Source organism: Arabidopsis thaliana, assembly GCF_000001735.4.
Source record: "Arabidopsis thaliana chromosome 1 sequence".
Taxonomy (NCBI): domain Eukaryota; kingdom Viridiplantae; phylum Streptophyta; class Magnoliopsida; order Brassicales; family Brassicaceae; genus Arabidopsis; species Arabidopsis thaliana.
The window spans coordinates 9,205,681-9,218,774 of record NC_003070.9 but is presented as its reverse complement, the minus strand read 5'-3'; the positions used below and the strand labels follow the sequence as shown (position 1 = coordinate 9,218,774).

Sequence of the window (13,094 nt, the reverse complement as noted above, 5' to 3'; positions counted from 1 at the left end):
ATAACTAATAAAAATATATAAAATAAATGATGTAAAAACACACATTTTTTTTGTAGTGATTGTACTTGATTAGTACTCAAATCATTTTGTCATCACATCAATCAAGTGTATATGCCTAAAATTTTAAAGAGTAGATTAATTAATCTCAAAACTCTTTCATTTGGTGGTTAAGTGAATTATTTCCGGCGAATGGGAGGAAATTCTTGATCATTAAAGATTATTTTCAATCACTCGTCAATCTATCCCTGCTTACGAAGAAGGGATTTATAGGGTGGAATGGGTTAACGAGTTTGAAGACCAGAACGTGTGGTTTAAAACATAACAGGGGCTGAGATCATAGAAAACATAATTCACGACAGAAACACATGCTCTAGCTGCGTTATGGACGGGCCGGGACTGCATAAAACTATTTGTTTCGGGGATAGTTTTACTTGTTATGTTTGGCTTGTGTGTATTTTTTGGTGTCGTGAATGTTTGATGTTATTTTAAATAGAGAGATAGAAGGAGAGGCCTTTGTTTCATGCTCTGACGTGACAGTGGGTCTCCTGCCTGCGACTGGTGATCACGGCAAGATGATTGGTCCGGCAAGGATGTGTCAGGTGTCCTAGTTTTCTTAAAACATTATAAGTATAGATCTTTGGCTCATGTAAAGACTTGGAAAACCTTATGTTTTGAGCAATGGAGTGTTTGTTCTTTTTGGAATTACATTGTTGTAAGTTTTCAAAGGTTGGACTTGAGATGTAAGTGGAAGTTTCCACAGTTGTAACTTTTGAAACATCTGCTTTATATAAAATAGTACCACTTTTTTGGAAAAAAAGACAAAAAAGAAAAGACTTGGGAAACCTTATGAATGTTAAAAGTGTTGCCACTTCAATACAAACATCGTACTTAAAAATACAAGTAACCACTTGGGCCATTACAAAGTAAATCAACCATCATATATATATACACAATCACGATGAATAATGTTTTTTGAGTATATTAATGAGAAAGCTTGTATGAGATGATCAAGATGATGGCGAGAACGAGAGCCACGATTACCGATGTAATGATCCATTTGTTCCTAGTCATTCTCCTTGACATAGCCGTCAACACCTTCTTGCTCTTGTCAATGGCGTCATCCACACCATGAAGCTGTGATTCAAAATCAGAAAAGTTAGCTTCTCAATGATCTAATTCAAACAAATCATTGGCACTGATAGATACCAAACCGAGCAATTGTAGACGGTACCTTGTTGTGCGCATGAAGGAGGGTTTGGCGTTGCTGACTCAAATCTTGGACAATTGAGATGCCAACCTCTTCTGTCTCCAGCATTAGTCTTCTACTCTCCCTGATTCTGTCACTTGATTGGTCAAGCCTCTCCACGGACATTGCCAATCTTCCTCTTTGATCAGCAGATACCTGGAACATGGACAATAATGTAAATCACAGCAAAGTCTTTGCCATCTAAAAGTTTGTGTGAAGATGAATATAAAGGAGGGTCCCCTCAGGACAAAGAAGCCTAACTGATGCAAGTCAATTAAGACAACTAAGATAATGAGAAAACAAGAGTTTCTATTTAGGAGTTAGAAGCTTACTGCATGCAGATCCGCCATTCCGGATTCCATCAACTCTTCACGGGAAGACGGCTTAGCATCTGCGGAAGAGACTCGTTTGAATTCCTTCTTCAATTGGTTCAGATCAGATTTATACTCTCTTAGTTTAGAAAGACACACAGCTTTAGCACTCGGCTGCAAACTTCTTGCCTCAAGATCCATTTTCCGGATCTACAAAAAAACCACAGAAGCATATATATTAATTTTAAAAAAGAAAGAACAGAACGGTAACAACATTAAAGCAAGTTAAATGCAAATACCAAGACATCAGCTTCGTCTATTCCAGACTTGATCTCAGCAATCTTCCCCTTCTTCTCCTCTATAAAAGCACACAACAATATCTAATCAAACCTCTACTCTGGTTCTATGGCACCACAAAATGTAACAACTCCATGCATGTCTATGTACTATAACTCCAAGAAAGACAGTGGTAACCATAGACTGACAAACAAATGAAAAAAAACACCAACTCAATAAACCTCTGCAGCTACATAACTAGGTTCTTATGATCTTATCTTCAGTCTTAATTTCTTCACAAAACTACTTGACCAATCCAAGTAAATTACATTCCCAGATACTACAGAACTCGTCAGATCGTAAACAAGCTAAAACGATTAGTAAACACTCATGCACCTCTACTTTACAAATACCCCCAAATTCGGACAAAATTAGATGAAATAGATTGAGAAACAAGTTAATAAATCTATGCAACTACATAACTATCTAGACCTAACTAGGTTATCGTCTTCTAATCCAAGCAATGAGAAACAGATCCTATGTCTCAACATTCCTAAATGTTACAAAACTTCGTCAGATCCTAAACAAGTCAGGACGATTAGTAAAGAACACTAGTCCACCAGCTACTTGTCACAGCTCAAAAGCTCCAATAACCCCAAATTCGAAGATTCGAATTTCTAAAATCAGGTAAATTCGAAGATCTCGCGTTCAAGATCCGAAATCGGGAGCGTCTGGATTTTACCTCCGTTGGAGAGAACCGATGCAGAGTGACATTTTCTAGAGAGATTGGTTGAGAGCTCGCAGTATTGACGCTCGTACCCTTCAAATACGTCGCTCATCTTCAATTATATGTTTCGATCTTGAGAAATTTGGTGGATTTTTTCTGATCAATCGGATCCTTTGTTTGATTGGATTGGATCGGATCTAGAAGCAAAACAGTTTCCTCTTTGCTTAAAGATAATCAAACAACTCTTCTTCTTCTTCCTTTGTATTTCTCTGCTCGGGGACAAGGAGGAACAATCAAACAAAGCGGTGCGTTTTATATTGACACGTGTCAGCCACTGCGTATTAAGTCCCCCATGCTGCAATCGATGCAAATGTAGGTGAGACAAACCAAACCGAATCAAACCGTTAATTAAGATTGAAATCTAAGTGTCTTTTCTCACTTTTTCAGCTCTCGGAAATAGTGTACATTTTATGCAGAACCAAGATTACTCGTCCAGGAAATAGACAAATCCATTGATAGAAGTCGAATCTGTTTTGCGTAACTATGTGGGATTCTTTGATAGTCTCATGAAATCAAAGAGATCTCAGAGGCTAAGAGTAAGATAGTCCACTCGAGTAAAAATGGGGGGAACAAGCAGAGATTCTCAAACTATATTAGCCAGGTGAAGAGAACCAACAGATATTATTAGAAATTCCACTTGGGATTGTTCGTGTTACATCACATTCATCGACTCAGTCATTATATTCTACAAGAGTACAAGGTAAACATAAAAAGGATCCTTTGGGCTCTTATAGCTCATTCTTGACCTTTGCATCCCCATTTGGTAACACACTTTGCGATTGCGCCAACCGTTTCGCTTCCTGAATATGACCAAAACTGTTTAATCCCCTTGACTTACTATAATATATTAATGAAGATGTACAATACTAGTCGAAGTTAACAACTTACAGCAGCAGAACTAGCACGGATTTCTCTATACATATCGACTTCATCAGGGAAATTCTGTTCAAGCTCCTCCAGAATATGTTTTCTCAAATCCTATTTATAACAAAATGTTGATTAAGAGACTCAGTAACCTTAAGAATCATACACAAATTAAGAATCAGAAGAAAAGGAGTCACCTTAAAAGCATCAGTCTTGCCCTTAGTAACTTGATTTCTAGCTATGCAGCTATTAAGAACATCTTTCGTAAACTCATCCGGGTTCTTCCCATCATCAATCAAGCTATACGAAAACGCAAACATAAGTAAGCAAGTAAAAGTATCTATCTTCAAAGTGCATACTAAAAACAAAAAGGACTTGTTTTCTCACTTAAGAACCTCCATGGGGATTTGAATGTTGCATTTCTCAGACAACTTAGTCATGTTATCTAGCTCCATCACAAGAGAGTTACTGCAAATACACACACACACACATATTCATTCAAACAATAGTTACAATACCCAAAACAATAAACACAGATGAGTAGAGGAGTTACTTACAGGCGCTGGAGGAGATGGAGTTGAGACGCGGGTGTGAAAGAAGTGACGGTAAGGTGTAACTGATGAAGGACTCCTAAAGTTTTCTCAATAGAGTTTATGACTTGGGAAAGATTCTCCTTTGAATCATCAGCAACGGTCACAGTTGAAGTCCCATCATTGGTTTGATATCTGATTGTACCATTGCTCCCACCAATCCCTGCACTTGTGTTCTGTGTTGGATCCATCACAAGCTGCCACAAAATATAAACTTGAGATATATGACCTGATGCGTTAGCGATAACAAAACAAAAACGAGAAAACGCAATTTTCGATCTCAAAATCAAACGAAAATTCTTCAGAAACCTTATTCAATTGGAGTGGATTTTGGTATCCAAATTTCTAATTTTAGATGCAAATTCCACAAAAACGCCCAGATCAAGAATAACGATAACAATAACAATTAGCGTAGAATGAAGATCCGTGACTTACCTACAACAGAGATGCGTTTGGCGAGAGTGAGGTGGAGATTCTCCGGACGAATTAGGTTTTCCTCCGAGCCTTACCGTGAAAACCGAAAAGGGACCGACGAAGACAGGGAAGCGGAAGATATTTGGACACTTTGCTGACGTGGAATATCATTATCTTGTATCTGTTTCGTTCATACTTTTATTTCATTCTTCATCAGCTGTGTTAAACTGTTAATGATCTTCTAAGTTCTAACATGTGATTATTAATATTTAAAATAGAAATGGCAGATTTAACAGAGTGCGATTCACTATTCACCCCCACAACAATAGTCATTCTATAAAGTTTTGATTGCTTAATCGATATGTTTATCTAACACCAACAGTTTGGTCCATTCCGGAGAAAGAGTTAGTATTGAACAAACTAAGTTAATTCTCTGCTTTAAAAACTCAAAACAGTAAGCAGAACAAATCGAGAAGATAAGACTGCAAGAGAAAATCCTCAACTTTCCACTAGGTAGTGTACTAAAACGCACGTTGCCGGGATGACGGATTCTCTTCAGGAAGATTGAGTATTTGCTGAATCTGGTAATGAGCCTGCAATGGTAATTTAACATTAATACTTATCCGATGACACTTTCATATATCCGTCTGATGCAGGGTTCCTACGCAATAGTGATTTTCTAGTCCAATTCAACCTCATAAGACAAATGATTGACTACTATCACAAAGCAAGATAAGAACTTGAACTTACCAGTTTGATGCGCCCTTTGATCTGCGTAATAACACCAGTATACTCTTCTAGTTGTCTGTTAAAAACAAAAAAAACCACATTTATATTGCATCAACATTCAGTCACTATACTGCATTCCACCGGAGAACTCATTCATCATATACAATGATACAACCATATTTTCCTTGTACATGGAGCAAGAAAACTAGAAAAGCAAAGATTTCTCTTACTTTTGAGTTCTTTCCTCCCTTTGTGCTATATAGTCAAGAGCTTCTTGCCGTGTGAACTCCACATAAAAGCCGAGGCCTACATCCATGAATATGTGCCGAGTATCTGGCCTGAACTCAAACAAACACCCAAGTCAAGTGAAACGAAATCAGAAGCAAACCTGGTAGAAAGCATCTCCTATTTTAATCCCCATTTATTAAACGTTTTCTGCTCAATAATACATAACTAGCTTCTAACATACAGAACACAGTAAAAGCACACTTCTTAATTGCATTAAGCTGTGTATGGAGACAGTGTATTTCATTGTATGCAGACAATGCATGACCTTTCATAGCTAAATGACTTGACTAAAATTAAACGAAAGAACCAAAGCTATAAGTAACGTACACTTCAGCTTGCATGTAAACTTCTGAACCAAGGTTGACCCTTGTTTTGAGACTATTTACACCATTCTTCTCCAGAGTTTCTAGGTTTTTCCGCAAGTCAGAGCTGGAGTGGGAGTAACCGTCAAGGAAACAAGAATATTTCAACCGAATTAGATTTCACTAGAACAGCAAAGTATTGTCAATAACTACACCAAGAAGAGTTCCTCTCGATTTAGAAACACAAAACTAAGTCAAAAACTGACTGGTAAATGAACCCGTCATCTTTGATAGGGTTAAGACATGGGAGAAACTAACAAAACACTTAGGATCAGCTTAACAAGATGATGCACATCACGAGAAGCTAGAGTCTTCCCTATACAAAAGGATACAGTGTTTTTTGTTCTTCAAAGATCTTGTCCCTGCAAAACCAACAAATGCAGAGACCACAATGAATCGAAACCTCAAACAAAAAGTGAATAGCATGCAAAGAAAACAAACTAAACTAATCCTACATACACTTTAATATCATACTCACAATTTTAATTTTGATCTGAAAAGGAAGTAAATATAAATACCGTGAAGCAGTTGCATGTACAAGCTTCTGTTTCAAACCTTTGTCGATAATCTCCTCCAACAATTGCAAGTCTTTTTGACGTCCCTCCTCCATTACTGCAATGCGAACATAAACATATCAAGCTTAAGGCTCTAACCATCCCCTTGTTTATTTGATAAACTTAGTCCAGAATAAGTTTCTAGAGCCTTGAAATGTTCGTTTCAGAATCTAGAGTCACCTAACCATCAATATCTAAATACAAGCTCGGAGAGCGTCGAAACTATACAGAAATTGCATCAAACTAATACGTAGAAGCATTTCATCGAACAGGTGGTGAACATCCCCAAGAGAGAACACAAACCACGTAACTACACTTTAAATATGAGAATCAAATTGGTTTCCAAACGAAACCCTATCAAAAATACATTCAAATACAGAGAATCCAACTCGATAAACGAGAAGGAATCTGAAAATCACAAAATTAGAGGTACAGATAACAGCAAAGGTCCAAGAGTATTTGACTCACGAGTCACGAGCAAAGAGATGAAATAGGTCCAGACACGTCACGACCGAACGACGGTGATTCTTTTGGTGACAGTGATGTTGAACGACGGTGGTTGTGACGGCGAGTGGCGACGCCGCGACGGTGAGGGAGACGAAGAATTATTTGGTGGTTTTACAATTTGACCGCTCGAGCACAGATTATTTAAACCATGCGAACCGGTTTGTTCTTACTTTTGGTTTTAATTTCAAGTCCTTTGTAATATAATTACCTTGCATAAAGGCCCACCTACTTTTTAATTTTACTATTTTACGCCCAAGATTTTCAAGACTCAATCAAACTGGCTAAAAAGAAACAAGAGCAGAACTATGAACGAACTTGGGATGCTATATAATCTTCAAACAATGTAAACAGAGAAACCATATATAACAAAAACCTTAAAGATGCATCAAGTTTCAAAGTGAAACAAAAAGTGCTCAATAAAACCCCATTTGATGATATACAACTTCTTCTTCAGCTAATACGTTTCCATGTCCATTCACCGAGTTTGATCCGCACAACGCACCATTACTCAGCATCCACAACCGTAACCGTTTCCATGATTGGCTGAGTTTCACCTCTAGAAGCTTCCATACTATAATAAACTCGGCAGCTAAAATAGAACACTGCACTCATCATCGAATCTATAAGTGTCACAAAGGAATACATCAACACCAAAAGAGGTCCTTCCCATAACCTCGAAGAGCCATCTCCATAACTAACTTTCTTCACTCTGTGATCAAACAATCCTTCCACAAACGCCAATCCTAAAGTTGATCCAAGGAACATCAACAAACCAACCTGAATCTGCCCTTTGATCAAATCACTAGCTCTCATCAATGCTCCTAACCCTGAAACATCTTCCAAAACCGAGATCACAATCGCAGTGTTGCAGATTATAATCGCGTTAGCGAAAACTACAGAGAAGGCTAAACCAACTAGCATAGCTCCATAAACATTGAAATCTGGAGAGAAGCCGAGAACAGAGAAGGAACTGCAGATTGCTACAAGAAGAACGCAAAAGAAAGTGAAGCAACCAACAATCAGAATGCAAATCCAAACGTAAGTGAACACAACTCTCCTCCATATCTTCTGCAATATAACCAAGAACTTGCTTATATCAACTACTTCCCTCGAGTAAGAACAATCCACTGAGTAAACCACAGCTGCTTTAGACAACAGAGACACAGTGATAAACACAGGGAAACACATTGCAGACGAAACAGCAGTTTCAGCGAATTTCTGACAAGAATGTTTGACAAAAGGCTGCAAAGGAAGACCACTTGATTTCGCCACTAAAAGAAGCTTCACTGTGAGTTTATTCACTAATGATTGATCAACTAAAAAGTTTGGTAAGAGCAAAGCAGAGACAGGACAGATCAAAACAGCAGTAGTTAACATTAAAGCACCAAGATTGTACCGGAGAATTCGAACTGTTTCTCTTAAGATCTCTAACGCATTTGAGGAGTGAAATTGTTTGTGACTGTATGATTTTAGCTCCGGTTTCCGTAAAACCTGATTCGTTTCCGTCTCCATGTTTCCGAGAGTGAAGTGTGTTTTAGCTGAGTTCGAGATTACATACCATAAAGGTTGATTTCACAAGCAGCGGAGATAGAAATCGAAGCAAAGAGAAGATCTTTCAGATAACCCAGGAATCAAATTGAAAAAAAAAGACGAATCTTGGAACGGATCTTGTCTACGTTCCAACAATAATTTTGATTAGAGAAAACAAAAAATGTAAGATTTCCAATTTTGTCGGTGGCACAAGTGAACGTGCTTTTGTCGGAGGTAATCTTCTTCTACTCCATCGCGAACTTGAAGCTAAACCGCTAATTTAACTGAAACCTTAAAACACTAAACCATAAACCCGGTTTGAAAAAATTGATCAATTTGGTTAGGCCCAATAATAGCTTAATGGGCTTCTTTAGAGGAATAAAAAGAAGAATATTTCTATGGAAAAAAAAAAAAAAAAAAAGAGAGAATCTTTCCGGTGAATGGGAAATGGCAAGAAGAAGGATACGAGTACGATGAAGTTGAGTTAGAGCGGGAGAGAGAGACATACCGTTGACCACTAAAGACGAGAGCTTTAGAGAGAGACGCAACAATGGAGCTGAATATTTCCGAGAGTCGAAGCAGATCAATTCGTTGCATTGTGAAACTTGGTTTGTCTTTTGATCCCTATTAAAATACTTGCTGGATCGATTCTTAGATCGCATTTTAGTTGTTCTGTCTTATGGGTTTGATTCTGATTTGACTATTGAATACCGAAGATGAGGAAAGACTTTAAAGATCTGTCTTTTATTCATTTCCCATCAATTTTACCTGTCTAGACTTTGTAACAGCAGAATGTCTAAATGATTTGATAGGAGGTGCGGCAATTACTTGCAAAAACGAGCTGGAGAAGATTCACGATGAAAATCTGGAGGTCGTGGCGTGTCAGTTACGTCAAGCTATGTTGGAGGGTTCAGCTCCAAGCAAGGTTATTGGCATGGATTGGAGCAAGAGACCTGGAAGCTCTGAGATTTCTTGTGATGTGGATGACATAGGGGATCAAAAGTCTTCTGAGTTTAGTAAATTTGTTGTGGTTCATGGCGCTGGTTAGTTGGAGATTGATTCTTATCTGCTTAAATCTTATAATGAAGGATCAAAATACATTTTTGATTTAGCTCTTACAGATCATTGACCTGCTTGTGTTAGTTGAGCTGTTATTTAGTTTTTGGGTTTCTTATGTGTTGTTCTGATTTTTGTCATTAGGTTCCTTTGGGCACTTTCAGGCCAGTAGATCTGGGGTTCACAAAGGAGGACTTGAGAAACCTATTGTCAAAGCTGGTTTCGTTGCTACTCGTATATCTGTGAGACTGTTAGCTAAATCTGATGCTCTTACGTAAGATAGTCTTGAGCTGTTCTGATAGTCTACAACTTCTTTTTGCAGGTGACAAATCTTAATCTTGAAATTGTACGAGCACTAGCCCGAGGTATCTCTTAAGCTTATTCTCTTTTCCTACTCTGGCTAAGAGGAAAAGATGAATTTTGAAGCTAAACATTATGATCTCTTGCAGAGGGCATTCCTACGATAGGCATGTCTCCATTTTCATGTGGTTGGTCAACCTCCAAAAGAGATGTAAGAGCTAACTGAACTTCTTAACATATTTCCTGATCTGAAGCATGTGGGTTTAGATTTCAATGAGACTGCTTTTTGCATTAGGTGGCTTCTGCAGATCTAGCAACCGTAGCTAAAACCATAGACTCAGGATTTGTCCCTGTAAGTTTTGATCCCACCAGTGAAATTAGGTAGATGTTTACCAAAGTCTCTTGACTGTAATTTGGACAGTAATTTTTGTCATGGCCAGGTTCTCCATGGAGATGCAGTGCTGGACAATATACTGGTAATATGCTCTCCAGAGATACCAAATAGCTATCTAGATTCTTGTCCGTTTAGAATTTGAACAGTTGAAAATCTTGTCCTGAACAGGGCTGCACCATATTGAGTGGTGATGTTATCATCCGTCATCTTGCAGATCATTTGAAGCCAGAATATGTTGTCTTTCTCGTATCCTATTCATAGTATAAACCGGAAATTTAATTTGTGTTCTCTCTCCCTCTTTCCTATATATTCTTTGTTATCTGAGTAACTCTTTACAAAGACAGATGTACTAGGTGTCTACGATCGACCACCTTCACCTTCAGAGCCCGACGCTGTGCTCTTGAAAGAGATCGGTTAGTTTCAAACTTTACTGTTTGTTTTTTTTATATCTTTTCCAGACTTGGCCTGATACTAACAGTTCATGCAGCTGTTGGAGAAGATGGAAGCTGGAAGGTTGTGAATCCACTGTTGGAGCACACAGACAAGAAAGGTAAACGAAAGAACCAATGTTGTAAAACTATGCAATACAATAAGTCTGAGGGATTTGTTAAAAGTTCAAACCTCTCTGATTTTTGGAATCAAACAGTTGACTACTCTGTTGCGGCGCACGATACAACCGGTGGAATGGAAACGAAGATATCAGAAGCTGCTATGATTGCAAAACTTGGAGTCGATGTCTACATTGTGAAGGTAGATTATAGACAACTTTTGCCTTTAACCAACTAAATATCTTAGATAAAGATGGAGCTTTTAACCGCCATCATGCTCTTTTTTTCAATCTCCTCAAACAGGCTGCGACAACTCATTCACAGAGAGCACTAAACGGTGATTTGAGAGATAGTGTTCCTGAAGATTGGCTTGGTACTATCATCAGATTCTCAAAGTAGAATAATCTCCTGACAAATACACTAATTCCAGTTCCTCAACAAAGGAAAGCATTGACCTTTTCTTGCTATTACTGTTTTACCAGACTTTGTGCAAGGAATACAAAATCGTGTAATGTCAAAACCAGTTAAAATGTCGAATACTATCGCAGCCTGTGTAACTCTATGTTTCCACAAGTATTCAATCACATATCTTACACTGTTATTGTTAAATAAAATGTATATGTCACTCTTGAATCGTGCAAATAGCAATGAATATCATGTAAAGAGTTGCTTAAAACAAGCTTCATGAACAAACATATCCAGTGAACAAACAAAAAGTGGTTTTAAGAATAACATCTCATAAGAAACTTTGAATGTTTCAACACAAACTTTTCCAACAATCCAAAACCAATAGATATGGTTGTCTTGCAACAAGAAACACACACAAAGGGTCTAAATTAGGAAAAAGAAAAACATCTTTTGGTTCTTATAACATTGACGTCCGTTGTCAAACTGGTAATAATATATCGAATGATACTTGTTTACTTGCCACCACCAACTTCCTTGACGGCACAGATCTGCTCCTCTCCCATGGAAGACATGACAGACACCACAATATCCTTTCCCTCATCGAATCCAAGCCTCATCTGCATTAACAAAACACAACAACTGTTTTCAATATCACAATTCGAGAGATGAATACAAAGTCAAGTCATTTGTGTGCGAGTATGAAAAGACAAGAAAATAACCTGGGCGGTGAGACCATCATCGGTGGGAAGCTTGAGATCATCCTTGGTGCCACCACTGTCAGTGAGAAGGCTCACCTATAATGTAAACAAGTACAAAAGTTATGGCAAGAATAGATAAATAAAGCTGGAGTGATGAGGAAAGTGAGTATAAAGAAAAACATACGAAGCCATCCTCAGTGATATCAATCAACTGGTAATCAACACGGTTCACATGTGGAACCTGAGAAAAAAAGAGAAAGGAACAATATTTGAGTCAGATCACACAATCATATCAAATACTGTGAAAATGAATCTACATAGTTTGTGTAGTAACTTACATCACAATTGTGGGAAGATGGAACAATATCTTCAAGCTTCTTAGCAGTGAAGATATCAATAGCAACAAAGTGACATTTGGCGTGACCGTGCTTGCCAGTTTTGGAAGTCGAAACCTCAACAACCTAATCAAAACCAAAATATCAAAATCAAATCTATGTTCTCCATAAACGTTTAAATCAAATCAATCAATAGACTACTTAGATTCAAAATCACAAAAGGCGTCGTCTGATATTGCTTGATTTCTATCCATTTTTCATTTTCATTTCCCAAAATTCCACGAATCTAGAGAGGTACCACCATCAAAATAACAGGATAAGATTCATCATATTCATCTAAGTAGCGATCTATAAGAAAAATTCAAACTAAACAGAACCAGGTCAAATCCGAGGATAAAAACAAAATCAAGGAGCTACTATACAGAGACGAGATCTAGAATCAGGAAAAAGAGATCGAGAACGATGTTTGATGATGAAATAGAAATCAGACCTTGCAGGGACGGTTTTTGATGACGATGTGACCACCTTTACGGATGTTACCGGCTGATTGAGGATAGGTCTTGGAAGCTCCGGATTCGCTGGCCTCAAAGTGGTGCTCGTCGTCAGACATGTTTTCACAGAAATTTGAGAGAAGAAAGGTTTTCGGAGAAGATGAGATTGGGAGAAGGGAAAAAAAACCTAAGAGAGAGAAGTGAGCAAAAGCGATGTCGATTTTTTTTATATAGGAGGGGAAGAGGAAGGTGGAGGAAACCTTTCTAGGGTTACTGTATTATTATCCTTAGGAATGTTGTGGTGGGTAAAAACAATTCAGCCCAGCCCAAACTCAAAACAGGCCTCTTCATAAAAAAAAAAGGATTCAAAAAAACTGTATTTTATATAGATATTTTAAATTGTATT

General features: G+C 37.8%; 6 protein-coding genes across 9 annotated transcripts; 1 reads left to right on the top strand and 5 right to left on the bottom strand.

Annotated features, from left to right (window-relative positions):
• Positions 1 to 764: 764 nt before the first annotated feature.
• VTI1B (Vesicle transport v-SNARE family protein) lies at positions 765 to 3,005 on the bottom strand. Its single transcript, NM_102430.5, has 5 exons — positions 2,576 to 3,005; positions 1,857 to 1,915; positions 1,579 to 1,767; positions 1,232 to 1,402; positions 765 to 1,134 (listed from the first exon to the last, which is right to left on the bottom strand). The coding sequence occupies exons 1-5, from the start codon at positions 2,670 to 2,672 to the stop codon at positions 982 to 984; spliced, it is 669 nt and encodes a 222-aa protein (NP_564255.1). The 5' UTR covers positions 2,673 to 3,005; the 3' UTR covers positions 765 to 981.
• Positions 3,006 to 3,217: 212 nt separating this feature from the next.
• AT1G26665 (Mediator complex, subunit Med10) lies at positions 3,218 to 4,703 on the bottom strand. 2 transcript variants are annotated; one of them, NM_102429.4, is made up of 6 exons: positions 4,510 to 4,703; positions 4,042 to 4,271; positions 3,872 to 3,952; positions 3,682 to 3,784; positions 3,509 to 3,598; positions 3,218 to 3,420 (listed from the first exon to the last, which is right to left on the bottom strand). In NM_102429.4, exons 2-6 carry the CDS (start codon positions 4,263 to 4,265, stop codon positions 3,349 to 3,351), a joined length of 570 nt encoding a protein of 189 aa, NP_564254.1. In that variant the 5' UTR covers positions 4,266 to 4,271; positions 4,510 to 4,703; the 3' UTR covers positions 3,218 to 3,348. The 2 variants fall into 2 exon arrangements, with proteins under 2 accessions (NP_564254.1, NP_973916.1); NM_202187.2 differs by having other exon boundaries at positions 3,223 to 3,416; positions 3,505 to 3,598; positions 4,510 to 4,601.
• A 67-nt stretch (positions 4,704 to 4,770) lies between these two features.
• AT1G26660 (Prefoldin chaperone subunit family protein) lies at positions 4,771 to 7,176 on the bottom strand. 2 transcript variants are annotated; one of them, NM_102428.4, is made up of 7 exons: positions 6,890 to 7,176; positions 6,386 to 6,479; positions 6,200 to 6,229; positions 5,833 to 5,934; positions 5,448 to 5,555; positions 5,239 to 5,293; positions 4,771 to 5,081 (listed from the first exon to the last, which is right to left on the bottom strand). In NM_102428.4, the coding sequence occupies exons 2-7, from the start codon at positions 6,475 to 6,477 to the stop codon at positions 5,010 to 5,012; spliced, it is 459 nt and encodes a 152-aa protein (NP_564253.2). In that variant the 5' UTR covers positions 6,478 to 6,479; positions 6,890 to 7,176; the 3' UTR covers positions 4,771 to 5,009. The 2 variants fall into 2 exon arrangements, with proteins under 2 accessions (NP_564253.2, NP_001185101.1); NM_001198172.1 differs by having other exon boundaries at positions 4,900 to 5,081; positions 6,166 to 6,270; positions 6,890 to 7,011.
• Positions 7,177 to 7,186: 10 nt separating this feature from the next.
• AT1G26650 (Son of sevenless protein) lies at positions 7,187 to 8,724 on the bottom strand. The gene has a single exon (NM_102427.4). It carries the CDS (start codon positions 8,438 to 8,440, stop codon positions 7,433 to 7,435), a length of 1,008 nt encoding a protein of 335 aa, NP_564252.2. The 5' UTR covers positions 8,441 to 8,724; the 3' UTR covers positions 7,187 to 7,432.
• Positions 8,725 to 8,872: 148 nt separating this feature from the next.
• AT1G26640 (Amino acid kinase family protein) lies at positions 8,873 to 11,392 on the top strand. Its single transcript, NM_102426.6, has 12 exons — positions 8,873 to 9,066; positions 9,271 to 9,501; positions 9,659 to 9,756; positions 9,837 to 9,879; positions 9,964 to 10,025; positions 10,110 to 10,166; positions 10,255 to 10,290; positions 10,377 to 10,454; positions 10,549 to 10,621; positions 10,696 to 10,758; positions 10,855 to 10,958; positions 11,060 to 11,392. The coding sequence occupies exons 1-12, from the start codon at positions 9,009 to 9,011 to the stop codon at positions 11,153 to 11,155; spliced, it is 999 nt and encodes a 332-aa protein (NP_173986.2). The 5' UTR covers positions 8,873 to 9,008; the 3' UTR covers positions 11,156 to 11,392.
• On the bottom strand, positions 11,358 to 12,975 carry FBR12 (Eukaryotic translation initiation factor 5A-1 (eIF-5A 1) protein). Of its 2 annotated transcripts, none has more exons than NM_102425.4 (5): positions 12,688 to 12,975; positions 12,201 to 12,323; positions 12,047 to 12,103; positions 11,884 to 11,958; positions 11,358 to 11,781 (listed from the first exon to the last, which is right to left on the bottom strand). In NM_102425.4, the coding sequence occupies exons 1-5, from the start codon at positions 12,805 to 12,807 to the stop codon at positions 11,677 to 11,679; spliced, it is 480 nt and encodes a 159-aa protein (NP_173985.1). In that variant the 5' UTR covers positions 12,808 to 12,975; the 3' UTR covers positions 11,358 to 11,676. The 2 variants fall into 2 exon arrangements, with proteins under 2 accessions (NP_173985.1, NP_001077597.1); NM_001084128.1 differs by having other exon boundaries at positions 11,392 to 11,803; positions 12,688 to 12,939.
• Between the last annotated feature and the right edge of the window lie 119 nt (positions 12,976 to 13,094).

What these genes read in the sequence shown, in the direction of transcription:
- AT1G26660 (NM_001198172.1), bottom strand. Translation starts at nt 6,477, where the DNA reads ATGGAGGAGGGACGTCAAAAAGACTTGCAATTGTTGGAGGAGATTATC. An exon ending in GTACATGCAACTGCTTCACG is followed by an intron (nt 6,271 to 6,385) that starts GTATTTATATTT and finishes TTTTTGTTTGAG; the next exon opens with GTTTCGATTCATTGTGGTCT. An exon ending in AGGGAGGAAAGAACTCAAAA is followed by an intron (nt 5,294 to 5,447) that starts GTAAGAGAAATC and finishes TGTTTTTAACAG; the next exon opens with ACAACTAGAAGAGTATACTG.
- AT1G26665 (NM_102429.4), bottom strand. Translation starts at nt 4,265, where the DNA reads ATGGATCCAACACAGAACACAAGTGCAGGGATTGGTGGGAGCAATGGT. An exon ending in CTCCATCTCCTCCAGCGCCT is followed by an intron (nt 3,953 to 4,041) that starts GTAAGTAACTCC and finishes GTGTATTTGCAG; the next exon opens with TAACTCTCTTGTGATGGAGC. An exon ending in TCCGTGCTAGTTCTGCTGCT is followed by an intron (nt 3,421 to 3,508) that starts GTAAGTTGTTAA and finishes GGTCATATTCAG; the next exon opens with GAAGCGAAACGGTTGGCGCA.
- AT1G26640 (NM_102426.6), top strand. Translation starts at nt 9,009, where the DNA reads ATGGAGCTGAATATTTCCGAGAGTCGAAGCAGATCAATTCGTTGCATT. An exon ending in GGTCAACCTCCAAAAGAGAT is followed by an intron (nt 10,026 to 10,109) that starts GTAAGAGCTAAC and finishes TTTTTGCATTAG; the next exon opens with GTGGCTTCTGCAGATCTAGC. An exon ending in CAGAATATGTTGTCTTTCTC is followed by an intron (nt 10,455 to 10,548) that starts GTATCCTATTCA and finishes CTCTTTACAAAG; the next exon opens with ACAGATGTACTAGGTGTCTA.
- AT1G26650 (NM_102427.4), bottom strand. Translation starts at nt 8,440, where the DNA reads ATGGAGACGGAAACGAATCAGGTTTTACGGAAACCGGAGCTAAAATCA.
- VTI1B (NM_102430.5), bottom strand. Translation starts at nt 2,672, where the DNA reads ATGAGCGACGTATTTGAAGGGTACGAGCGTCAATACTGCGAGCTCTCA. An exon ending in GAATGGCGGATCTGCATGCA is followed by an intron (nt 1,403 to 1,578) that starts GTAAGCTTCTAA and finishes TCCATGTTCCAG; the next exon opens with GTATCTGCTGATCAAAGAGG. An exon ending in TCCTTCATGCGCACAACAAG is followed by an intron (nt 1,135 to 1,231) that starts GTACCGTCTACA and finishes TTTGAATCACAG; the next exon opens with CTTCATGGTGTGGATGACGC.
- FBR12 (NM_102425.4), bottom strand. Translation starts at nt 12,807, where the DNA reads ATGTCTGACGACGAGCACCACTTTGAGGCCAGCGAATCCGGAGCTTCC. An exon ending in CATCTTCCCACAATTGTGAT is followed by an intron (nt 12,104 to 12,200) that starts GTAAGTTACTAC and finishes TTTTTTTCTCAG; the next exon opens with GTTCCACATGTGAACCGTGT. An exon ending in ATATCACTGAGGATGGCTTC is followed by an intron (nt 11,959 to 12,046) that starts GTATGTTTTTCT and finishes TTTACATTATAG; the next exon opens with GTGAGCCTTCTCACTGACAG.